Genomic DNA, 24,221 nt, shown 5'->3' on the forward strand with positions numbered 1-24,221 from the left:
CTCAATTTACTGCTGTAGAAGAAAAGGGGAAAGTCACAGAAAGGCATCATGCTCTGGTCTTGGCGGTGGTGTAGTAGAAGGACCACTGGGCATTCACATTATGCCTGTAAATTTTCAGTTATTAACGTGCATACAGCAGCACACCACTGATTCTCCTTTGCAAAATACCTCTACTCCCCTGAGAATAACTTTTTATTAGAAATATTATCTCCTAAAGTTCTTAAGGTTCATTTGAAATTGTCTCAATTACGTGATAGTTTACAAAGTAACCTAATAACCCCAGCTGTACAAATACCACCCTCTTAACTCAGTACTACATGCAGCATTACAGACTTACATTATACAAGGTCAGGAAAAGCTACATTATAGAACCTTGGTCATTTTATCAAAGCCTCTCTGTTGAGCTCCAAGACCAGTTAGGTCTTAATCAGGTTTTTCTGGTCCAGCTTTCTGCCCTCTGGCCACCAGACACAGTTTACTGAACACTCAGGCTCCCTGTCTTCTGAGGGATTTCCCTTTGCAACAAAGGACACTGCACTGAAATAATCAGTTACTCTTTCAGAACTTATCCACCCTTCCATCAAACTGAGTAAGGCTGTAAAGTGATTCTTCTGGTGTCCAGTTCTGGGTGGTGAAAACCTGTTGCCATGAGCTCAACTTGGATCCAGATAATGTCAAGCATTACAGGCAGGTTAAGAATGCTTTATTTCAAACACATCAAATAATGCTCAAAGCATGTCACCTAAAATTGTAGAACCCAGATGACAGGAATTATCTCAATGGGGAGGAAAATCTCAAGCTGCATAACTGTATAAGAGAAATAGGTAAAGCATTAGATTTGACAGCTTTGAGAGTAATGATGACCTGTTTGTCCTACAGTGAATTCCTAACACTGGTAGTAATGATTTGAAAAATGCTGTACAGCACAAAAGAGTTAAAAATTGTACATCACTGAGAAATAAAGAGGTTCTTTGAGAAAAGAACGGAACTTAAGTTATATCACCCTGTATTGGGGCTATGTTTGTGCATCACCATATTGATTTCTCCTGAGAGGCACCCCTGGATGAATGAAATCAAAACTACCTTGGCATTGTATGAAAAGAAAATTCTTGTTTCCAAGAATGTAAAGGGGAAAGGCTCATCAGAAATTCACGTTCTGAAATTATTAAACAAATATAATGGATCCAGTGTAAGGGAATCCAGTTAGAAAAAGAAAAAATGAAAATAAATTGTCTGAAGAGAATACATGCATCCAGTGTATCCATTAGATATGGTCAGCTCTAATAGTCTTACACACAGTTAAACAGCCCTGATATTTGTCATCCTAACTGTTCTGCAGCAACTGTTAACTGTAAGCGTCAAGTACCATTACCATGCCCATTTCATCTACAGGAAAAGTAAACAGAAATTATTCCTCGAAGCTCTGTCTTCTGGGACAAATGAAATCTATCGCCAATGTAAAGAACTGATGCACTTTTGAGAAAGAAAGATAAAATACTTGCTGAAAATCGAGTATCAAATAGCTATTTGAAAGTATTTCCATTGTTCTATCCTTTCATCTTTTTTTTTTTTGGCAATGTTGTTTCCTATGACACAGGAAACATACAACAGGCCATGTGGGGGTGCTGTGCTCAGAACACAACTTTTCGCACCAGAACTTCATTTACCCGCAAACTATTCACTGGCTTTCTTCAGAATTCGGACATTACCTTGCCCAGGCAGTGACAATCTGAAAGCTGGTAAAGCCCAGGTGTCACGGCTGACAGATTCAGGTACTCTCTGTCAGGCTATATACCACGCTTCTTGGACTAAGTGGCAGGTATGAAAACACTCGATGACGTGGGAAATAACCACTCTCATTAGAATCCATTTGTACCCTCATCTTTACCACTACTAGAATCCGATGCTTCAAGGATGGCCAAAACCCTCACACGAACCAAACCCGCGCCCGAAGCAGCAGCGGTCCTGACCGAGCCGAGTTACGGTGAGACGAGCGCGTGTCACAGCCAGACCGGCGCCGGCGATCGGGTGTGGGGAGCACCAGGCGCAACTTCCGTGCTGCCGCCAGCGGCGCCGGCAGCCGCGCGCCTGTCCCAGCCCGGCCGGGGCGCTCCGCGGGGCGGGGGCAGCCGGGCGCGGCGCAGCCCGCCGGCAGACCCAGGCGGCGGCTGGAGCGGCCCGCCCTCACCCCGCGCCGGTGCCGCTCACCTCGGAGGCGCCTCTGGTACCGCTCCAGGGACTCCTCCAGGGCGCGCTCCCCGCGGGGCGCCCGCATCAGGACGCCGCTGGCTACCGGGGAGCAGCCGGCGCTGTCCCCCGACACCGGGGGCTCCCCGCGGCGAGGCTGGGGGACAGTAATTCCACCCGTTCGGCCTTCCCGCTATGAGCTCTCGGAGGAGCCACCTGTGGGACTCCCTCCGGCTCCTGATCGCCAGCCCTTGCCGCCGGCCGCCGCAGCTGAGCCTGGCAACGCCGGGAGCCCGTCGCGCCTCCCGATGGCGGGAATGCCGCCGCCAGGACTACAAATCCCGGCATGCACCGTGTTGCGGGAGGCGGAGCCCCTGACCCCGCCCTCTCCCGGCAACGGGGGGAGGGTGGTCGCCGCAACCCATCTCCCCTTTGTTGTGGATCGCGGCCGCAGTCGCGCCTGCGCACAGCACATCTCGTCCGCCTACGCCCTCGGGCCGGCAGCGGGCTCAGCGCCGGTCCCGTCACGGCCGGGGCGGATCGGGGCGGGAAGCGCCGTTTACCTCCCGCCATCGCCCGCGCGGGGAGCGCCCGCAGCCCGGGGAGCGCTATTGTCTGCGGGCGGCGCAGGCGCAGCGCGGCCCCGCCGCCGCTCGGCCTCGGCGCGTGCGCCGTGCGGCGCAGTGCGCGGTGCCGTTACCCGCCGCTATGTGCCGGGAATAACGCCGGGGCCGTTGCCAGAGGGACACCGAGTGCTCCGCCCTCGCTCCCGCATCCCGCGGGATGCCGGCTCGCTGAGCAACCGCTAGCGACGGCCCCTCCCCGGCACGGCGAGCCTCCTCGGAGGGGTGAGTGAGGATGATGCTGCCGCCGCCGCCGCCCTGGGCTGCGTGTCGGGCGGGAGCCGTGGCGGGGAGAGGGGCCGCGGTCGCGCCGCGGGTCCGCCCGGTGCCTATTGTGTCAGGAGGTGCCCGCCGGCCGGGACGCGGGCGGCTGCGGCCGGCGGAGGGGGAGGCAGCACGGTCTGGGCACAGCCCGCTCCCCCTCCCCCGTCCCCGCCGGGCCCGTCGGTTGCTCCGCGCCCCCGCCTTCCTTTCCCCTCGTCGGCGCGGGGGGATCGCCGGTGCTAGGAGGCATCGCCTCAGGCGGGACGCGGACGGCATCCCATATCTGGCATTTGGTGCTGCTGGATGCCGCTTCCCGCGGCTCCCTGGCCCTTTCTGCCCGTGGGGCGACCCCGGCACACCCACCCATCCACCCAACCCCGGGGCTGCGCAGCCTCCCCTCCCGCGGGCGGATTTCCGCGGTTCCAGCGGAGACGTTTCCAGAGATTTAATTTTTTTTTTTTCTTTTTTTATTTTTGAGTTGCCCTCTTTCACTGACTGCCCCGGGGTTGGAGGCGGCGTGTTTCTCCGGATTTAAAAATCAGTGACGCCCTTCGTCTGGGATGCGGCGTTTCCCCCTTTCTCCGTAAAATAATGTCTTCTGTGAAAGGGTGATGGAGATATTCTGCGGGTTTCGCCTTTTCTCGTATTGCGCATTTCCACCCGACGAGTCAGGTCCCCTTCTTCCCAAAATATCCTCCCGAAGGCGTGAGCTTTTCCTCCTTCGAGGCGCTTCCAGGGAAAAACATGGAATCAGGGTTTTTGTCCCCGATGACGAGGAGCGGCCCGAGCCCACTTTGTGTGCCCGCCGTGGGGACGAACGGGTTACTGCGCTAACAAAAACCCGATGGCGATTTTCGAGCAGAAAGCGGCGTCGCAGCGGAGGAAGCGGGCGGGCGGGAGGGGCGGGGCGGGGGCGCCCCGCAGCCGCCGGGCAGAGGGGCCGTGTGAGCCGGGAGCGGCGGCGGGACCCGGGCGGGCTGGGCGTGCGCTGCCTGCCAGCATTTGCAGCCGTGTTTTGAGCGCTTTTTTAACGTAAGCCGACAATTAGCCCATCAATGCTCACGGCTTGATGGAAAAAAAAATGAGATGTAGATGCTATGCTGATGAGTTGCAGATACATAAGGACTGCCTTCTTGTGACAAGCGATTAGATAGCATCCACTGATCTGCACTTGGAGGAAATTATTTTCTTCCCTGTGAAAGCAAAGGTACTCATAAAATATTTAAGTACTTTGAAAGAATAAAACCTGTTCTAGCACTGCGATGATCATCTTTTCTCCTTTGGAATGCCATTCAAGGCATTGTGACAGCGTTCTTGGCCCTGGGCGTGCGTCTGTAAAATGATATATGGGATGGGACAGTTTTTGTAAACTGAACGGAGACAGATTAAATATGCTGTGATTTCCTATGATTAATTTCCTCTGGGAATTCCTTTATGTCCAGATGTTGAGAAGTCTGTCTTGCTGAACTCTGCTGATATGGAAGCTCCTCAACTTTAAATTTTATTTAATGGAGAAAAAGTTAAATATAAACACTGCAAAGAATCTTCCTTCACTCTTTGATTATCACTTTTTTAAACACTTTGTTACGTTCATGTAAATGTTCTGTTCTGTTGGCTTTTTTTTTCCCTTTGTCTGATGAAGGTCAGGAAGGCTGGCTGAATAGAGAGAGTAGTGCAGCTGGGGATACAAAGCATTTTGTCAAAATATCAAGAATCTAGACATTATTTGTAATGGATCAGATAAAAACGCTTTCTTTAATTCTTTTGAAGAGAAACCTTCTGACTTGTAAGTTGTTACCAAACTTTGGCATGACAGTGCATTGTTTGGGGAGTGGTTCTGACATATGGCTATTTCCCATGTTTAATCTGACTTTTGAAAAAAACAGTGGGTTCACAGATTGTGTTTCATCTGCTGTAATGGACTTGACAGGCAAAATTTCTTCAAAATTCTGGTGATAACATACAAGTCAGAAAAGAGCCAGGTTATGAAAATGAACTGGTAAAGTCTATGTCTGGTTGTAGGTGAGAGCTTGGAAGCTTTCTCAAATGCCTGGAATGAAACCCAAGGCATGAGGAGTTGCAGAAATGGATTTTGCAGTACCATTTCCAGTTCTTGCAATTGCAGAGAGAAGGTATTTAATGTATATTGATACCATAGTATCTCCTTGATTCTCTTAACAGGACAGTGTCCATGTTAGCACTGCTTTTCTTAGCTTTGCAGGCAGAATGGAACTGCGGTACAACAGATTGTTTTTACTTTAGCTAGAAAGCAAAGAAAAACTGTGAAATCCTGTTTTTTTCTTTAGAAAATTGTGAACTGGGGAGTCAAATATGGAAGACATGCAGATAGGTTTTCTACAAGTAAATTCTGTCAGCTTCTAGCACTTGTGAGATTGTGAAAGGACGCAGTGATACTTCCCCCTTTTTGAAGGATATGCTACATAATGTAGTAAAGATTGATTCTGTTGTGACCAAGAGACTGCAATTTGAGAAAAGGAAGTTGTTTGTGACTGAGGGATGGAGCTTCAAGTCTGCTAGCTGGGAGCTGGGGTTAGATGTGTTTATCTCCTCTAAGGTGTGCATCTTCACTGCGCTAATTGAGCCTGTGGGGGCCTTTCACTGTGTGGTAGGTTTGTGATGCTCTTACTGAGCAGCTGCACGTCTTGCATTCTAGTATTGATCCTTGCATATCCACTCATTTTCCAGGGACTGGTCTACTGAGAGCAGCTTCCTTCAGTGCACAATGCTAATGTTTCCCTGGATCACAGTCTAGCTAGGGCGTTGAATGGGGCAGGACAGTATGTGATTACGTGACTTAAACTGTAACAGTGTAATAATGCATGCAAATAAGGGTGGGAAGAGAGTTGTTTAAACAACTTCATGTATGTCTGTTGTGCAGTTATACATGCATAAAAATATTAAAAAATACTAAAATAAATTGCAAATGCCTAGTTCTGTCCTGTAGTTTAATTTCCTGACTCTACTGCCAAAAAGCTGGGAGGCTGTTTTTATTCTACAGGTGCATTTGTAGGTAGAATGATCTTTTTAGTTAAAATTGTGTTTGACCTTCAAAAACCCCTTATATTTTAAATTAGGATATATAATTTTTTATCATATATTACGTCAAAACTAGCTTGTCCTAGAGGTTTCAGATAAAAGCCACAATTATATTTTAGTAGATTTTTGACATAATTAGATTGCAGATGGGGAGACCTGTGTTTGGGAATGTACTCAGTGCTGCATCTCTGAAATTGAAGTGTCTCCTGCCGGCTCTTCGATTGTGGGTGAGAAGTAAGGGAGTGGGTGGATATTAAAGAGGCTGACTCGTCGTTCTCATATCTTAATGCCTTTGCATGGAGTATTCCCAGTTACTCCCTCTTCTTTGGGTTTGGTACAGCATGGCTGCACTGCTTTGTTGCAGTGACTCTGGTAGTTTTCGAAGTACATGAGAAGTTAATTCACTCCACTAACCCAGCAGAACACTATTTCTTTTTGTTTTGCTCTTTTTTTTTTTCCTTCCTCCCTTGGATTGGCAAATTGAATTATCTTATTGTGTGGCCAGATGAGTGCCAGAGCAAGTACACAGAATGGGGATGGCAGTGTCAAGCCAGGAAGAGGGGAATACTCATTTTTCCAGTAGCAAAGATACATTTAATCTACTTTACTGTCCCATATGGATGTCCACTGCACCACTGCAGGCTACTGCAGTCAGAGAGGAGGTGGGTTATGTATAAATACAAGAAAACAAAAAATTAAGATACTGTGTTTGTTCTGTTAGTCTTTATTTGAGGTCCTTGATATGTAAAATGTCCACAGCCACAAGACTGAACATTCAGAACCTATCACTGGAAGAAAAAAAATGTTTCTCTGGAGAGTAAACGTGAAAGGAGGTAGAACAAGTAGTTCTGTTAAGTGTTGTGGCCTTTGTACTAGGATAAGCAGGATTTTTGTTCCAGGCTAATGTTGGTATCTTCTCCTTTGTGGAATTTAAGGATATAAATTTTCAAGTATTTCCGTAGTTTTGGCTCTCCTATTTACTAGTTTTGAGGTGTGTGGGTTTTGTGAATTGTAGGAAGGTGCTAATAAGTAGGGGTTTAGAGAAATTGTGGGGTTTTTTATTCAAAACAGAGATTAAAACATGGTTTTTCTTTTTATTCCCTGAATGGAATGTGATAAATTTTTTACATGGGAGCCCAGCAAATCCATCAGCTTTGTTTCTCCTTCTCTTCTTCTCCTCTGAGAAATTGTTACTGAAAAAATAGACTTTTCCTTAGCTAGGTGCTTTTCAGAGCTTCAGCATCATGCACTGGTGGGTCTAGTGGGCTGATTCAGCTGCAACAACTGCAGCCCTCATACTGTCTAGCTTTTTTGGTTGGTTCTGCTGCTTTTATTGCAAGGTTTGGTGTTCTTGTAACAGGGTCCTCTGTTTTCTTGCTTCCATTGTTTTGAACTAAAATGTTTTATATTCTGATCTAGTCAGTGAAACTTAAGATGGTATTGTCCTTGACAAATAGCTGAGTCTTCTGAAGTCTGTGTGGTGCATTTTCCAGATCTCATTTTGTACTTAATTCCAAATAAAATTCTGGTTCTGCTCATTTTGTTTCTTTCCAGGAAGAACTGCAATTATTGAGCTTTTCAGAGACAAAATAACAGAAGTGGTGCCACTCCCTGGCATTTCCAAGATGTTTCTTTGTGCATGGAGTATTTAGTTAGTCTTCAGCTGTGGTATATGAAAAACTTGTAATCAATCCATTAGCAAGTCATTATGGTCTGAAAGTAGTAATACACTCAGTGCGTTAAATCAGATGTACTTGCAACTTTTCCCTCAAAATTACATGCCCAAATAATTTTGTTGATGATCTTTCTATTCATTTGCAAATATTTGGCCATCTAAATACGCATTCTATTCTGTGTTCAAAACCAAAGCCTTTTCAATTTTCTCTTATTTGTCTTCTCGAAGTGGATCGCATTTCAGAATTAGGAAGAAAAATGCAGGAAGTTAGAGTGTTGTGATACCTTTTCAGTTTTCTCATAACATACATTTTTCCTGCTTATATTAATTCTACCTTCTCTCTACCCTGTGACCTAGCTCATTATTTAGTCCTGTGCAACTGTATCATCACAGGAATCTTGATGTCAGGAATTATTCTACTTAATTTCATAGTTTAATTTAATAAACAGAAAACACTTCATGGGTAATATTGTAGTTTTACTTCTTTTTCTTTTTTCCTTTGGAGTTTTCCTAAAAATGACCACATAGATGGACCTCTGTTCTGACTTACACTCAGTGTCTTTTCTCCAAGAATAGGTATAACCTGGTGCCAAGGCAGAGTTGAAAAAGGTGCAAGCAATATTTGGTAGTTTCTGCTGAGGCATTGCTAGCCTCTCATCTATTTTCTGCTTCAAACTTTTGAGTCAGACATAGTTTCTGTTAAGGATTGTTCCTTCGACTTGTTCTTAATTTCTTCAACTGAGTCTTGAAAAGGCAATTCAATAAAAATGGCCTAATTTTTTATTCATGTTCAACTATAGATCAGCCTAATTCAATAATTAAATTATTGGTTTTTTACAGTTTTTTTTTAATTGCAAAAAGCTGTCCCAGTTTTGTGAGATTAATGATGATTACTCTTCTGGCCATCCATCTCCTCTTTCTTTAAATGGTCATGTTTTCTTTTTATTGTGCTTGGTTTCCAGAGGGGATAGTCAGGTAAAATGAGGGTGAGACCCTTCTTGTAGGAATGACTTTTTGAGGTGATTCACCAGTCAAAAGCACAGCTTGAATTTTAGCTTTAAGTTGACTGTGAAACTGGCTATTACAAATATTTTTTTAATTTTAAGCAGAAATTATTCAGGAAGGCTTTGAGGAACCACTGAGAACCCAGAACTTTTTGTTCAGCTTTTGCATTAGCAGAGAGTTTTGAACAATGATGGCAACTTATTGACATAAGAATTACGGAACCTGTACATTTTTTTCCTGTTACAGATAATATTGCCCTCGGTGGTCATTTTGTGTTTGTTTTACTTTTACAGTTCTTGTTGATGGACAGAATAAAAGGTCTCTTTCAAAAACTGTTTTTCTTCTAAATATTGCTCAGTCATCATGCTCTCATAGCCATTTAAACATCATGCTGATTATTTTATTGGGCCAGATTGGTGATAATTGGGTAGAGCCTTTATTTTGATGAAGTCATTGTAGACTTGAATCTTTAACAGCCTTCGTGAAATTAATTAGTTCTAAGTATGCCATAATTCCTGCCTGTTTGTTTAAATAAATGCTTTTTGTTCAAACTATTAGCATTTTGGTCACAAATTTTCTAGCATATTTTTAATTAATCAAATCTTAATTAATCAGCTTTTAAATTCACCTTGTGATCTCTTTTTAGACAAGGTCCAGTCCTAATATATTACAAGGAATCCTATGCCTAACTGTTGCTGAGTGTTCTTCGGAGAGGTGCAATTGCATGCCCACTATCAGTCCTACACATACATATTACATAGCCTATCAGAAAGAGGCATGAACTCATCAGGGTCTGAAATGAGGATTGGAAGCATATGGGTGTTTTTCATCTGAAAACAGATTCCTGATGTAGAGAATTGTCTCCAGTTGTTTTTTGGGGAGCTTCAGTGAGGCTTCTGATGAACATGCTTATGTTTTTTTGCTTTTTCTCCTTGTTCTGCAGATAGTACTGTGTGGCTTTGTTCTCTTTAGTTTTTGTCCTAGTTGGAGAACAGTAAGAAAGATAATGTTGCTGGCACAGAACTGAAATTAGTGAAAAGGTATAGTTTGGATATAGTCAGTAAGAGTATTGTGAAAAAGAATAAATATTTAAAAGAAAAACCCTACCAAAACCGAAACAAAACTAGAAAAAAGAGCACCAAGAATGAGCAATGGAAAATACATTCACACAAAAAAATACCAGGTTGAACTTAAGCTTGGACATAGATTGAGTCAATCACTTGAAAGCCCAGATATGTCACAAACTTTTTTAAAATTCTTTTTTAAGTTTGGCAGAAACGATATTTGAAATAAGGTTGCCATTGCAGAAAATGTATCATTGTTTCCATGATCGTAGTTTGCCACTTTGTGCTGAATCTTTATACCCTGTTTGTTTTGTTGGCTCTTCTTCTCATTCAGAATTTTATTTTTAGCTTCCTCAGGCGTGAGTAAGTTTCTGTCTGTCTCAGGTCTTAGTGCAGTCTGTGCATCTTCAGGTGCTGCAGATGACTGCTGTGTATGGCAGGATCTGTTCTTACACAACAATACAAAGCCCAATATAATTCTGTTGCATTATATTCTTTACCTTGCTGTAGGAAGTTTATTGCTTGTCATTAACCAATATTGTCTTTTTCTGTTTTCCTGTAATGACTGTTACTTTCTCCAGTATTTGCAACTTCTAGATGACGTGTCATTGTCTTGCAAACTGTATGTGTATTTTTTCTATCATCCCTTAAACAAACACACCTCGCTTTTCTCCATTTTTGTGGCCTGATTGTGGCTATTTTCTTTAGCACACTTTATTGGCAGCTTCAGCTGTCAGAGTGAAACGTGTTAGGTGTTGCGTTGTTGAAGCTGCAAATAGCAACAGTCAACTTCCGCCTTAGGGCAGACTCATACTCCAGTCTGGTTTGCATTGAACTCTTGGAGGATTGTCATTGCACGTGGATTGTTTCAAAATGCTGCCTGGTTACTTGCTTCGAGGAGGTCATGGTTTGTAACACAACTAGAACTCATTTATGCAACAATCACCTTTCAATAGCTGCACATAGCTGAAGTACTTTAAAAGTTTTTTTTGCTCGTCATGGCTCGAGTGCTAGTTTGTTAAGAAGCGAGAAGTTTCTTTCTGCCAGCGTTTCTGATGTTGCTTTTGGTCTCAAATTTTACTTGCCTCATTTATGTACCCCACACAATAACCATTTTCAGTTGGTTTGGTTAATATGACTGGCATTTACTTAAATGCCTGAGAAGATGAATTCCTTTTGATGTTGTCTGGACAGCCTATAGCATATAGTAAAGTCTTTTGAAATGTGGCAGTAAAAATAAAGGATGAACCATCAAGACGTGAGAGTGAACCAGGAAGTCATGAGTCATTCCTTGTCCAGTTGAGTCAAATGGAACTCTTGAATTTCATTAGAAAGTATTAATATTATCAAATGTACTACTATATTTGTAGTATAGTTAATGAAATTACTTTGAACAGCACTGTGGGACAAGACTAGTTTTAAGAGATTAAGATCCTTGAGTTCTTGGATTTTGTGAGTCTTTCCCTTGGTGCAGTTTCATTGCAAAACCAATAAAAGCATTATGCCTTGCTATTTTTATCTTCTGTGGTTTTTGAGGGACAATGCCATTGGCCTTCAAAAAATTTTACTCTGTAATATCCATGTATTGTTTTATTTATGTAGTTATTTTCATAGGAGTTCTTCCTTTCTTTCTGTTCAATATACTTATTCACATTAGGGGTCACTGATCTAAAACAGATTTAGAAGACCAACTGCATTATTGCGTCATGAGGTGAGAGAGTAAAGATTTGATCATTGGGTGTGTTACAAAACATGGTTGAGCAAGTGAAAAAAGAATAAAATTACACACTGAAACATTTCACAAAGTATATAGTTTTAATCTGTAATGGATAAATACAAAAACCTACTTTATATTTGAATAGTAATTGTGGTGAAGCACTGGAACAGGTTGCCTTGGGAAGTGGTGGATGCCCCATCCCTGGAGGTGTTCAAGGCTGGGCTGGGTGGGGCCCTGAGCAACCTGCTCTAGTGGAAGGTGCCCCTGCCCATGGCAGGGGGATTGGAACTCCATGATCTTTGAGGTCCCTTCCAACCCAAGCCATTCTGTGATTCTGTATTAATAATACTTACAGTTCCTATAGGTTCATCTAAATATAGGAAGTCCTGTGAGGCTTAGGGAGATTTGGTGTAATTGCCTTGTGTTCTCGTAGCAGCCTAAGCAGAGCTTGCAACTGACTGTCCTGGTCTTGCCCTGTTCTTCCCTTTTCTCCCAGCCCCAGCTGCACAGCCTCATGTCTTTTGCTTCGGTCCTACATTGGTGTGTAGCTTCTGGGAACCATTCATTTGTTTACGGGAGTGGAGAAGAGCACAAGAGTTATTCTGTCGCTAGTTGAACGTTGAAATAGCCCAGCTCAGCTGCACAGGCACATGAGCCCTGCAGCCAAAGCAAAGGGAGGAGTCGTGATTTTGTGGCTGAGGTGGGGCGAGAGGGTTGGCATCCTGACAGCAGAGAAACTGGCTTGAGTTAATGTGGAACTGCAGCTTCTTCACTTCAGCATTTATATGGTGAGGGTTAAAATTGCTCATTTGCCTGTCCATTGAATCTTCAACACTAGGGTTGAAAATAAGTCAATACAGTAAAGTTCTGGATATGCAACCAACTTATGACAGGGTAATCTGTGCATTAGTGGTGTATATATTAATTTTGTATTGTAACTCCCTACTCCATGGCAGATGCAGGGAACACAAGGTACTTCACACAAAGTAGGATGCTTGAGATTTGCTGTAATACAAGCAGGAGCTGCTAGTGAGGAAGAGGTGCCACACTATAGATTTCACATCCCATACTGCTTCTATATTTGCATCTTCAAATTTAATTAAGCTAACTTCCCCATTTCAGCTAGTAAAACTTAGGCACAGGCTGCTTTATTCTCATAAATTCTGTATACACTGGCATTTTACCAAATATTAAAAGCTGTGCAGAATCAATAAAATGTGTTTTCTTTCTCTTTAAACGAACCTGCAAAACTATCTGAAAAGCACTTTGAACTTGAGGATAAAATTTGAATAAAAATCAGTCTTTGGAGCTCTGTTGTTCATAGAGTTTTTTTAACTACTTAGAATGAAAATACAAATAATAAAGAATAATTGTTTGGTCATGATTATTCAGCATTCTTTTATTTTTCAGCTGCCTGTCTGCAAAAGATTGCAGGTTGATAGTTAGTGGTATATTCTAGACCAGCTGTTTTCTAACTGTAGAGTTCAACTTCCATGGATGTATTGGTGGACACAGCTGGACCATTATTAATGAAACATCTCTTTAATCAATTATGCTGCTTGTGTGTTTATCTTGCAATGCCATGAGAATGCACTCATTTTATTGAAAATGCTTGTGTGCCTGGATGGGGTGGCCCTTAACCTGTTCATCTTGGGGACCAAGTACAGGGAACATTTGTATTTTTCTCTTTTTCTCTCCCTCCCTCTAGCTTGCAGTAGTACATGGCTTGTGCATTCAAGGCTAAAGGGGAAAAAAAACCACTTCTGAAATTCTGGCAACATTGGGAAAGCGCTTTGCCTTTGATTTGAAGTAAAGCAATCCTATTAAGATAAAATAGAGAGAAAAACATATGCAGGAAAACAAGTAATGTCTGGTTTCTTAGGGGTGTGCCCTGTATCCCAAACTGTGCTGAACCTCAACATGCACATGAGCTTGCTCTTGTTCTGTGGGGAAAATTATTTGTTCTATTCCCACAATGTTCTGTGGGGAAAATAACTTGAGTGGCAAATGTGCTGCAAAGGCAGCGAGAGCACAAAGGTGCTGTGTGAGCACAGGTCAGCCAGCAGGCTGTAAGGAGCTGGGAATTGTCAAACTTGTACCACAGTGTTTCTAGTGGGACAATGAACTTGTTCTTTTGAACTTGTTCTGCTCAGTGCTCCATTTTCCTGAAGCTTTTAGGAGCTTTGTATCTCTGAAATCTCCAGCTCTCTAAAGCTTGCTGTAGGGAGGAGCAATTGGTGGAAACAAAATGTTTGTTTAAGCCTTATTTCCTCAGGTAACTAAAAATAGTTTCAGTAAGAGTTTTAATTGCTGTGTGGTAGAAGGCGAATACGTTTTTAGAATCCCCTGATGCACAGGAGCTTCCACCTGAACATGAGGAAGAACTTCTTTACTTTACAGGTACTGCACACTGGAACAGATTGCCTGGAGGGTTTGTGGAGTCTCCATCACTGGAGATACTCAAGAACAGTCTGGACACAATTGTGCCATGTGCTCTAGGATGACCCTGGTTGAGCAGGGAGGTTGGACCAGATGACCCACTCTAAGTCCTTCCAGCCTTCCCCGTTCTGAGATTCTATGAAACATGGAATAATTTAAAGAATACAGGATGTGAATTGTTCCAGCCTTTAAAAATGAAACTCATAATGATGTATCTTAATCAACTTCTTATGTTCTTGTCCATATTTAGTTCCATCTTAAAATGTTGTAAAATATTTTTGGTAAACCAGAAGATTATTTCTCTATTGCAGCGGCATGGTCAGTGTTGCTTAACATAGCTTTTTATGCAGCTGGGCTTAACTGAGTTTGAAGTCTAATCCTTTTGTTGGAGACATAAAATTAGTAACTTCTATAGTAACTGTGGGTAGTTCTTAAAGTAATCAAAATCCAAGCCTTCAAACTTGTTCACTAAAGTGCAAACAAAAAGCATGACTTGATCCTTTTTCGTGGATGGGGTTACAGTACCACTTCCTCTTTTGTTTGGTTTGGTGCCTGGAGAAGTATGTGTAGTTTGGAGTTCTTCCCATTTAGCCTTCCCTTTCACATCTTTTCCTTTTATATATTTATATTTTTTTTAAGGAGACAAAATTATTGAACTTACAGCAGAAAATCTATATAGATCTCCTCCCATGAAATAACTTGAATTCCAGATTTCTGTCTATTGAAAGACACACTTGCATTAATTTGATAGGCTTTAAAAATATTTGTACTATGATACTAATAAAAGCATTTTCCAGTGGTTTCCAAGTATTCTGAAATTTATCAGATTTTCACTGTAGCATTCTGCAAAATATATGCTAATGTAGCAGCTCAAGTTTAAGTCCCCAGTCATTCTTAAACCAGCTTATCAAGTCCACATGAAAATAGTCTGCTTACTTAGCAGTGAGGACTTCTGATTGTAATTTAGTTGAGGGGTTGTGATCTACCTGCTCAAATAAGTTCTTGCATAAAAATTTCAAGCTCTGTATTCACTCTGTGTTAATTCTGAAAATTTATTTTGATAATTCACTTGTATCTGTTTAATGACATTTAGTAAATAAGAGAGTAAAAGAAATAGAATTAAGGCTCACCATGCTAGTAGCTATATTCCTGTTTGTTGGCTGCATACAAGAAAGGAGTGAGTAGGCACCACAAGCAGATGTGGAATAGCTTCTCTGCAGGGAAGCCATTTACTGGGTACTAATTACAGATTGGTTTAAAGTCTTTGCAGTAAGTAGAATTGATTATTAAAACCATGGGTATTCTTAGCATTTGTGCAAATATCTTACCCTGCTTTTTGTCTTGCTAAATTCCTAATACTGTTGTTTTGACAGGTGTTTGCATATGATTGTACATTGAGAAAGTGTTTGTTACATTTGGTACCTTTCAGTTTAATTTCATGGGAAGGAGAGAGATAGGAGGACATAAACATTAAAGAAATGCCATACTCCAAACTGTAAGATTAGATTTCTTCTGCATTATTTGGCTTCTGATTAAAGAACCAAACAAATAATTAAAATGTAAGGCATTTTAAGACTTGTTCTATTCTGTTTTTATGTTCTACTCTGTTTTTATGTGAATCTCTAGGAAGAGGACTTCCCATCAGGAAAAGATCTAAAAATCAAGTCCAATGTTTTTGTCTGATATTGGAAAATGCTGAAAAAAAAATCTGATCTCTTTACATCAGAGCTACCATGCTGATTTTAAAATAATTTTGATTTTAAGATTGTCCTGATGTTAATTACTTTGTAGAATACCCACATAGCTCAACATAATTATGGCACAGAATTATTTTTATGCTTTGTGCATGCACACATGCTCTGCCTCTCTTCAGACAGTGAAGATTGCCTAGAGCAAACATCTCTTACAACTTTAAGGCAAAAGTCTGAGCTTTTGCTCGCTTTGTAAAATAAGTTCATCCAACTTTTTTTTTCTTTTTTTTTTTAATGTAGGGCTTGTGTTACTGGTCTTGGAACAAACAACTCTGTGTATTTCCAAGAAAAATACATCTGTGGCTGTTGAGGGTAATTGTTAAAAGCTCCAAAGCATTCCATGAGGGAGAGGATAGAATGTATCAAATATTTTTGTGTGCAGCATGATAAATCTTTTTCATGTTACAGTGGAGATGTAGCAGAGAATAATAATTGAACACCTTTTTGAAGTTATGTATCTGTAATACTACAAATGGATGTGGAGATCAGTAACACTGATATCAAGAATTGTCCTCCTCCATCACTTCCCCTTTCATGTTCTGTGTACTCATGCGTTGTGTCAAGAAGTAAAATGGAATTGAAAGGAGAAAGGTAGATGTTAAAACTACTTCAATACATGTTTTTCTTTGGAAAGTAAGCTTATCTTCATACCCACAAAATAAATAATTCCTTGTATGAAGGATGAAAAAATTTGCATTGCCTTGAATGTAATTTAATCTTACTAAGTATTTTGGGTCGTGAGCTAAACCTCATATATTTCACAATTTTGGGGAAAGTGAAATCACCACCCTTGGGAGGTTAAGAGGTCCAGTTTTATTTGCAAAATGCTGTTTGTTTTTTCAGTAGTGCTCGGGGCTGTGGTCAGTACTTGCCAATGCGAATAAAACCGCCTCATCTCACACAGCCTACAAAATCACTTGAAATATGCCAGGATGGAGGCACTGAGAATAGGAAGTGGAAGAGGAGGGCTTGACTGCTCCTTTTAAGATTGCATTCTGCCTGAGTGCAATGCCTGATTTGTATTTGTTTATTTGTTTATTTTCTTCTTTGCTTGCCTCAGCAATAGTATAGTGTGATATGGAACAGAGGGAAAGGAAGTATTTCTGGAGCTTTCATCACAGGGAGCTTTTTCCCAAAGATGATTCGGTTATGATTTCTTTGGCTTGCTTGCCACAGTTGTTGCTAAAGGCTACTTACCAGATATACTGTTTTATTAGCATGCTTGGTATGCTAATCTCTCAATAGATGACCTCTTTTGACCATGTGAAATAGAGAAATTTTTTAATAATTTCTTTTACGCAGTTCCTTAATCTGAATGAGAGTGATGGACAAAAAATGATTGATTGTTTGAACATAAATTAAACTACTCTTATAAGTAGTTATTAGCCTTTATTTTAGCTGTTTATTGAAAGCAGCTTTTAAAAACTATTGCCATTCAGTGTAGGAAGGCTGCAGAGAAGTACATTCATAAGAAATTATGTTTTGTTAATGATTGTAAAGATTGGGAATGTGAAATGAGCTATCTGTTTCTTTAATAAATGCAAAATGTCATTATTGTCTCTTATCAAAGACTTAAACAGGATCATTTTTTTAAGTCTTAACAGCTTTATCCTAATGGCTAGTAACAGAGTAGGTTTTAATGTTTAGATAGGACAACTTAAAAGGAAAAATTAAATCTTCAGGTACTTCTCATTACTATAAGGACATGCATAAAAAGGCTTATGATTGTTGTGTAAGACTGTATTCATGTACAGTACCAGTCCTAAGCAAAGATTTCTAATCAGTCTTTTAAGGATTTGCTTGTTTACCAGTATTCTCTGTAAAGATAACCCAGTATTTTATTTTTTTGTCAAGTTGGCGTAGGAGTTTGATTCAATCTGCTGTTCTTAATACAATTTGATCTCTTAGCTTCTACTAGGGATTGTGATACGTGGTTTCTTTTCCCCCTTAATAGCTTCTCAATTTTGGGGGTTTTTTTGGGGGGGAGGATAGTGGCTTAGCCACTTCAGCTACCAGTTCCCTCAGGAGCTGCATGTCTCTCATCAGGTCTAATGGACATGTGCACCTTCAGGTTCTTTAGGTGGTCTTGACCCTGATCTCCTGCAGTGGATGCTTCTTCATTCTTCCAGTCCCTGTCTTTATCTTCTGGGACTTGAGCAGTGTGACTGGAGCTTTTGCTGGTGAAGAACGGGGCAAAAAAGTGGTTGAGTGCATCAGCCTTCTCCATATCCCAGGTAACTAGGTCACTCTTTTCCTTCTGGAGAGAGCCCACATTTTCTCTAGTACTTCTTTTATCTCAGTATATCCAAAGAAACTTTTCCTGTTGCCCTTGACATCACTGGCCAGATTATTCTATCAGGGCACTAGCTTAGCTTTCCTTGCCCGATCTGTGGCTGCTCATACACTATTTCTGCCAAGCTACTTGTCCTTGCTTCAGTCTTCTGTAGGCTTCCTTTTTAGAGTGAGTTTGAGTTTGTCCAGAAACTGCTTTTCATCTCTGCAGGTCTCCTGGCAAATATGCCCAAATTCCTCTGTGTTGGGATGCATCACTTCTGAACTTGGAGGATGTGATTCTTGAATATTAATGAGCTTTCTTGAACCCCTCTTCTCTTCAGGGCTGTATCCTAGTCTAAGGAATATACTGAAGATCCCTGAAGAGGCCAAAGTCTACGCTGCTGAAGTGCAGGGTAACGAGCTTGCTGTCCACCCTCCTCACTGCCCTAAGGATCTCAAACTCCTCCACGGAGTCACTGCAGCCAAGGCTGCCCTTGAGCTTCACATTTCCCACCAGCCCCTCCTTGTTGGTGAGAACAAGGTCCACCAGCCCCTCTTTGATGGGTCCTCTAGCACTTGGAGAATGAAGTTACGATCAGTGAGTTCCAGGAGCTTCCTGCGCTGCTTATACCCTGCCATGTTACCCCTCCAGCAGATAGATACTGGAGTGGTATCTGCTGCTACAGACTACAACTGGGGTGGTTGTAGTCCCCCATGAGGACCAGGACTTGTGAATGTGAGGACACTCCAGTCTGTCCATTGAGGGCCTTATCTGCTCAGTCCTACAGGTTAGGTGACCAGCAGACACCCACTATAATGACACCTGTCCCTGCCCTCCTTTTAAACAATCCATAAGCTCTCAGTCAGCTCCTCATCCATCCCCAGGTAGAGCTCCATGCTGGTTACTGCTATGGAGGGTGATACCCCATCCTTTCTGGCTTGCCTGTCATTCCTAAAGATCCTGTATCTTTCCATTCCCACGCTCCAGTCACTCCATGTCTCTCTGATGCCTTCCTGCCAACTGTAGTTCAAAGGCCTCTTCACCAGCTTGGCAAACCTGTGTCCAAAGATACTCTTCCCCTTCTCTGATAGATGAACCTCAGCAGTCCTTGAGCAGACCAGGTTTTTCAAAGTGAGTCCCATGGTCTAAGTAGCCGAACCTCTGTGTGTGGCACCATTTATTGATTCTCCAGATTCAACTGGCACTTTCAAACTCTCCCCTTTAACTGGGAAGATTGGTGTAAAAACTGCCTGTGTTCCAGAGTGCTTTATCACTGTTCCCAGGGCTCTGTAATCCTTGGTACTCCTCTGGTTGCTCCTGGCTGTATCACTGGTACCCACATGAAGTAATAGCAGCAGATAATTGTCACTGGACCAGATCTTTTTGCATACTGTGACACTAAAATAACTGATAGCCATCAGGTAAGCCTTATGTTTTATACATTCCTTTGCAGCATTTGTATGTTGATACTGGTATAATAGCAAAGGACAAGATCTCAGTGTTCTTTTTTTTTTTTTTAGTCATTATTATATCAAAAACAGAGTAAGATAAGGTATTTAAGTCACCGTCTCTCAAAATCAAAACCCCAAAGCAACTTGGAGTGCAGCTGCACTGCTGGCAGAATAAGAAGTCTATTTCGGTTGCTGTTCTGACAACTATTCCTGTGTGTCACAGTGATAAAATAGACGTGGATCTAATTCTGATCTGGACCAGAGGGAGAGGATGCTTGTGCAGTCCCAGGGCTGCAGCAATGTTACAGAACACATTTGCTGCCTGACAGAGGGGAACAGCCTCCTGAGCTGCTTTCTTGGCCTTACTCCGTCAGACGCATGGGGTGACCTGGAGGGCAAGAGCGAGATCTCAAACTCCTTGAATGCAGGAGGAAGATCTCTCTTTATGCTTAGTAATATTCACAGCTAGAAGGCCTTTCTTTGTAATTAAAATGTGAGGAAGAAACGCTTCTTCCTTCAAATGCTGCTGAGGAGTCTGCGGTGCTAGCCTGTGCGACGGCCAGCCTGTACCCTCCCGTTGCACCACCCTAAAGCTGAAGGTGTGGCTGTCTCCTGGTCCCCGCCTCCCCCTTCTCCCCCACCCCCTTCTCCTTTCGCTCCTAGTCACAGGCTACCTGAGGAGTACACTGCTGTTACTTGATAGATTTGGTACAACTCTGTAACTCCTGTTGTTTTAGTCTTTTATGGTAGACAGTATAGGTAATGTGCGTATCTGCCTATGTAGGATTGTACTAATTAAAGAAGTAAGGGGCATGACTGGGCTTGATGTCCTGATGCTTTATAAAGTTTCTTGCTTTTTTTTTTGTTGTTGTTGTTTCTCATCTGCTAATTATGTCTAATTTTTTTTCTTCTTAAGCTTAAACTAACTTTTAGAAAAGTATTTTTTAAAATAGTGGATCTAGCAGATGTTCTCTGTCTATAAACAAAAGTTCCGGGGATTTTTTCAGACATAAGATTCAAGGAGATTTACATATTTTTATTTTGCCTTCCTTCCTCCTCCATCTCTCGGTAGAAGAACATCAACCACAAGACTAAAAGTGTGGAGGGCTTAGAAGGTAAAAGAGAATGGTACTGCAGAGTAGTGATTAAGAAGGTTTCTTTGCTCTCAGTATTTCTTTCGTACTGTAAAATTTTGTCATGGCTACATCTTTCAGTCCATGCTGGAAATGACATCTTTTAGACATAGTTTAAGGCTTCAGTAAGATTTTTTTAATCTGTTTTTCAAGAAATTGTGGCCAAATTTGGATATTTGAGCTGCGGTGGAGCAGATCAAATACTTCAGAAGCGGAATACTCAAGGGTATCATTCCATTGCCCTGCCAGTTAAATCTTAGTAAGTTTAGGTGAGAAGCCAACAGACCAAGAAAGACTGAGATTTTTGTGAGATGCTTTGGTTTAGTGATAAGGGCAGTTATCCTAATTGTGTTCCTGTTCCACATTTGTGCAAGGAAGTTTAATTGACTGGATAAGTCCCTTTTCTTTCTCTTGAGTTACCTGTTTTCTTCCACTTTACCTATTTGCATGCTTGCCGTCCAGTTCCACTCTTGTCCAGTAATTGCGTAAAATTTTAATGAACTTTCTAACTAATACCAGTATTTCTTTATATCAGTGAGAATGGCAACAGTTTCATGCTCAGAGCTGTATATAGCATTTGAATGTTTCTAGAGGGATGTGTTTAGGTGAATTTTCCAGTCAGTGATACACTTGAAAATAACAATACTAGCTTGTTGTTCAATTGCTGAAAATCTAGGATTGTTTGGTCATATTTCCTAAGTATGAGTTCATCTTCCAATTTTGATGAAGAATTTCAATGGGTTTAAGCATAAATTACCTTATTTATGTGTCCTTTGCCTTTTATTTTGACAGCCTTTTGAAGGAATACTTTGATTAACCTCTATGGCCAACACTGTAGTTTTCTTACTTCCCCTTGTGAAGTACACTTGAGTGTACAAAAGGTCTATAAATATGTCAAAAAATATTTTTATTGTTCATTAGCCTAAGCCATTTAAATTTAGATGGGTATTTATTTATTTAAGGGTTTTGAGGAGCAACATTACACACTACTGTGGCATGAAATATGGCTTCTGTCGATTGAATTCCAGCTCTCAACAGAAGGTTCTTCAGCCCTGCAACTTTTCTTTTTTTGTTGTTTGGGTTTGCTGTTTTTGTTGAGTTTTTTCCTGCACAAGATACCCTCTTTGTTAACAAAATGCCTTGGTATACTAGCCCTTGGAACTGGTGAGAGTAGTTTCAGTCAGGAGGCTGTTGTCTGTGCAGCCCTCTGTCTCCCCTTCTGGGATGACAGCAATGTGAGCAGTGAAGGCAGCAGAGAATTACGGAAGCACCAAGGATAGTTTCATGAGTAGACATTTAGAAGCTATCGTAGAGTATGACTTATTTTCTTGGTTTTATAGTCCCTTTGATGGCAGAAGAGCCGTCTACCCTTTACTTTGGAAAAGTGGTCTTAACTTTCTAGCCACCCTATGTGTGGCTTTAAGCTTATTTGCAAAAGAATTAGGTGTTCAGAGATGTAACAGAAATAAATGAGACCATTTGAACACCAGTATGTTGGGTGAAACTAGGTACTTTAGAATGAAATGCTGATGGGTTTGGAACTTAAATATTCAAGACTAAGGTATTTCAGTGTTAAAAAAAGCTCTCTCCGGTTCCCCATTTACATGAAAACCTCTCTACAGCTACTTGTGAAGATTTTACCGTAAGTGTTAATGGATTTCTCATGTGGTGGTGTTGAGCATGGTAGATGAAGTCAGGAGGAAGTTAATAATTCAGGAAAGGTTTTTCATGATGTGCGGTAAATAAGGCGCAGGCTAATCACTTGATGAGGAGAGGAAAAAAATACTGATTAACTGATTGTTAAGCTCTTTGTTTTAACCTGAGTACGGTAGAGTCCTGATTAAAATATGTGATGTAGTTAAAGGTTGTTTTCTAATGCATGTATGTAAGTAGGTTAATTATGATCACCCACAGAACACTTTGTGTGTTACACTACCCCACTTCAGAGGGTTTTACAAAGCAGACAATATTACTGTGCTGTTTACCACTTATAACTTCCTAGGTTTAAATCAATTATTTTTATATATTACTTTTTAATATCAATTATATGGGTACAATAATCTTCTTAGGGTTGAAGTTACCTTCAGTTTGGTTTTTTCTTTCTTTGGCATAGATTTCTCCAATTCAGTCAAAATCAGAAGTGCTGGCACTGGTATTTTTTATTACATTGAATAGTCAATAAAGGAGTCATGGTAGACGCTTTTCCAGTGGGTATTGTTTGCTGACTGCATTTCTTTGTGATTTCATTACCAGCTTCAACTTCAGGTCGTCTCCAGTCATTACTGGCTCCATTACTGCTCTCATTTCTGATTTCTCCCTTGTCATGGCTTACTTCTGATGTTCCCCTTTCCTGAGTCCTGATTCCAGAATCTGTCTAGCTTCAGTTCAAGTGTCTTGTCCTGGTGTGGTGGTGTTCTCTTCTGTGTCTTCTACTCCTGTTTGTTTCAACATTGGATGAGTTGAAAGTACTGGGGAAAAAATGCTTTATTTTTGGTTCTAGCTGGCACTATAATACTAAAACAGCATGCTCCACAAACTTATTCAACTACCTCTGTGTAGACAGATGTGTTGAGAGAATTTATCTCTGCCCTTGTTGAATGAATATACACGAGGAAGGTTTTCAAAAGCCTCTTGCTTGTCTGCATTTGGACGGATTTGCACGAGAGCAATAATGCAAGGTACAAACTGATACTCAGGCCTCCTGCCACATTTCAGTACCAATTTGTATATATGAGCTATAGCTAATATTTTTTTAAAGGTGGTGACATAGAATGTTTTGCTCTAACCTTGTTTTAGAAATATTTGAGTCATTTCTTCAGAAATTTCCCCAAATTTACCAGGCAATTGTATGAGAAGGTGAACTTAATTTTAGCAAATATTTTAGCAGCTGGAAACAGGAACTTAGGAGGCCAAATAACGGGCAACAAAGGGTTCTGGCTTTGTCAGCACTGTGTCTCAGCTTGGTGCAGGGCTTTTTTTCACGTTGTTTTAAAATAGTCATAAGTAGAATTTGTTGTACAATGATAGGATAATTGTATACCATTAAAATTACACTATTTTCAGTCTTAATGTGGAGGACTGCAGTGCTTAAAAGTTGGAATTTCAGACATATATTATGTTTCATTTGAATTTTAAACATAGCTTTTTGTTTCTCTGTAGGATTTGTGTCTCAGTGTTCACTAATAGTTTAGTTGGAGCTGTTTTCAGTTACAGGCAAATACAAAAATGTAGATTCTAAAATGCTCAAATTTGAGATTATTAAGGATTTTTATTTGCAATAACATGACTATCAAAACTAATCTTGGCAGTATCTCTTTAGTCACTTGAAATTGGTTACACCCATCTTTTGGCTGCATAATACAGGATCTTAGTTCTTAGGAATGGATTATATTTACAGGGATGATGCAGCCAATTTCCCTGTAGCTGCATCATCTGTTTTAAATGACTTATTACCCACATGTTCATTCTGACACGCTGATTACTGCCTTTTAAAAGTTGTAGTCCTTCACCATAAAAAGCTGGTTCTTCTGCAGACAAGGAAGTACTTTGCAGCTCCCATAGATGTCTCAGCAACTGACTT

At 41.3% G+C, this 24,221-nt stretch overlaps 2 protein-coding genes across 15 annotated transcripts in view; one reads left to right on the forward strand and one right to left on the reverse strand.

Annotated features, from left to right (window-relative positions):
• The window catches only part of SDCCAG8 (SHH signaling and ciliogenesis regulator SDCCAG8), a 109,030-nt gene extending 106,255 nt beyond the window's left edge, over positions 1-2,775 (reverse strand). For 2 of the 5 annotated variants that reach the window (XR_004238881.1, XM_032102666.1), the window contains exon 1: positions 2,209-2,481. Coding sequence is in view for 4 of the 5 variants with exons in the window: in XM_032102666.1 (XP_031958557.1) it covers positions 2,209-2,275 (67 nt within the window). In the remaining variant the exon portion in view is untranslated. Of the gene's footprint in view, positions 1-2,208; positions 2,482-2,750 lie in introns of those variants that run through there. The other 3 variants (XM_032102662.1, XM_032102665.1, XM_032102667.1) reach the window with 3 other exon arrangements.
• Positions 2,776-2,836: 61 nt separating this feature from the next.
• CEP170 (centrosomal protein 170) overlaps positions 2,837-24,221 on the forward strand; it is a 95,672-nt gene continuing 74,287 nt past the window's right edge. For 5 of the 10 annotated variants that reach the window (XM_032102657.1, XM_032102658.1, XM_032102659.1 and 2 more), the window contains exon 1: positions 2,841-3,035. The gene's annotated coding sequence lies outside the window, so the exon portion shown is untranslated. Of the gene's footprint in view, positions 3,036-24,221 lie in introns of all 10 variants that reach the window. The other 5 variants (XM_032102652.1, XM_032102656.1, XM_032102661.1 and 2 more) reach the window with 3 other exon arrangements.

This window comes from Corvus moneduloides, chromosome 3 (genome assembly GCF_009650955.1).
Source record: "Corvus moneduloides isolate bCorMon1 chromosome 3, bCorMon1.pri, whole genome shotgun sequence".
NCBI classification, from domain to species: domain Eukaryota; kingdom Metazoa; phylum Chordata; class Aves; order Passeriformes; family Corvidae; genus Corvus; species Corvus moneduloides.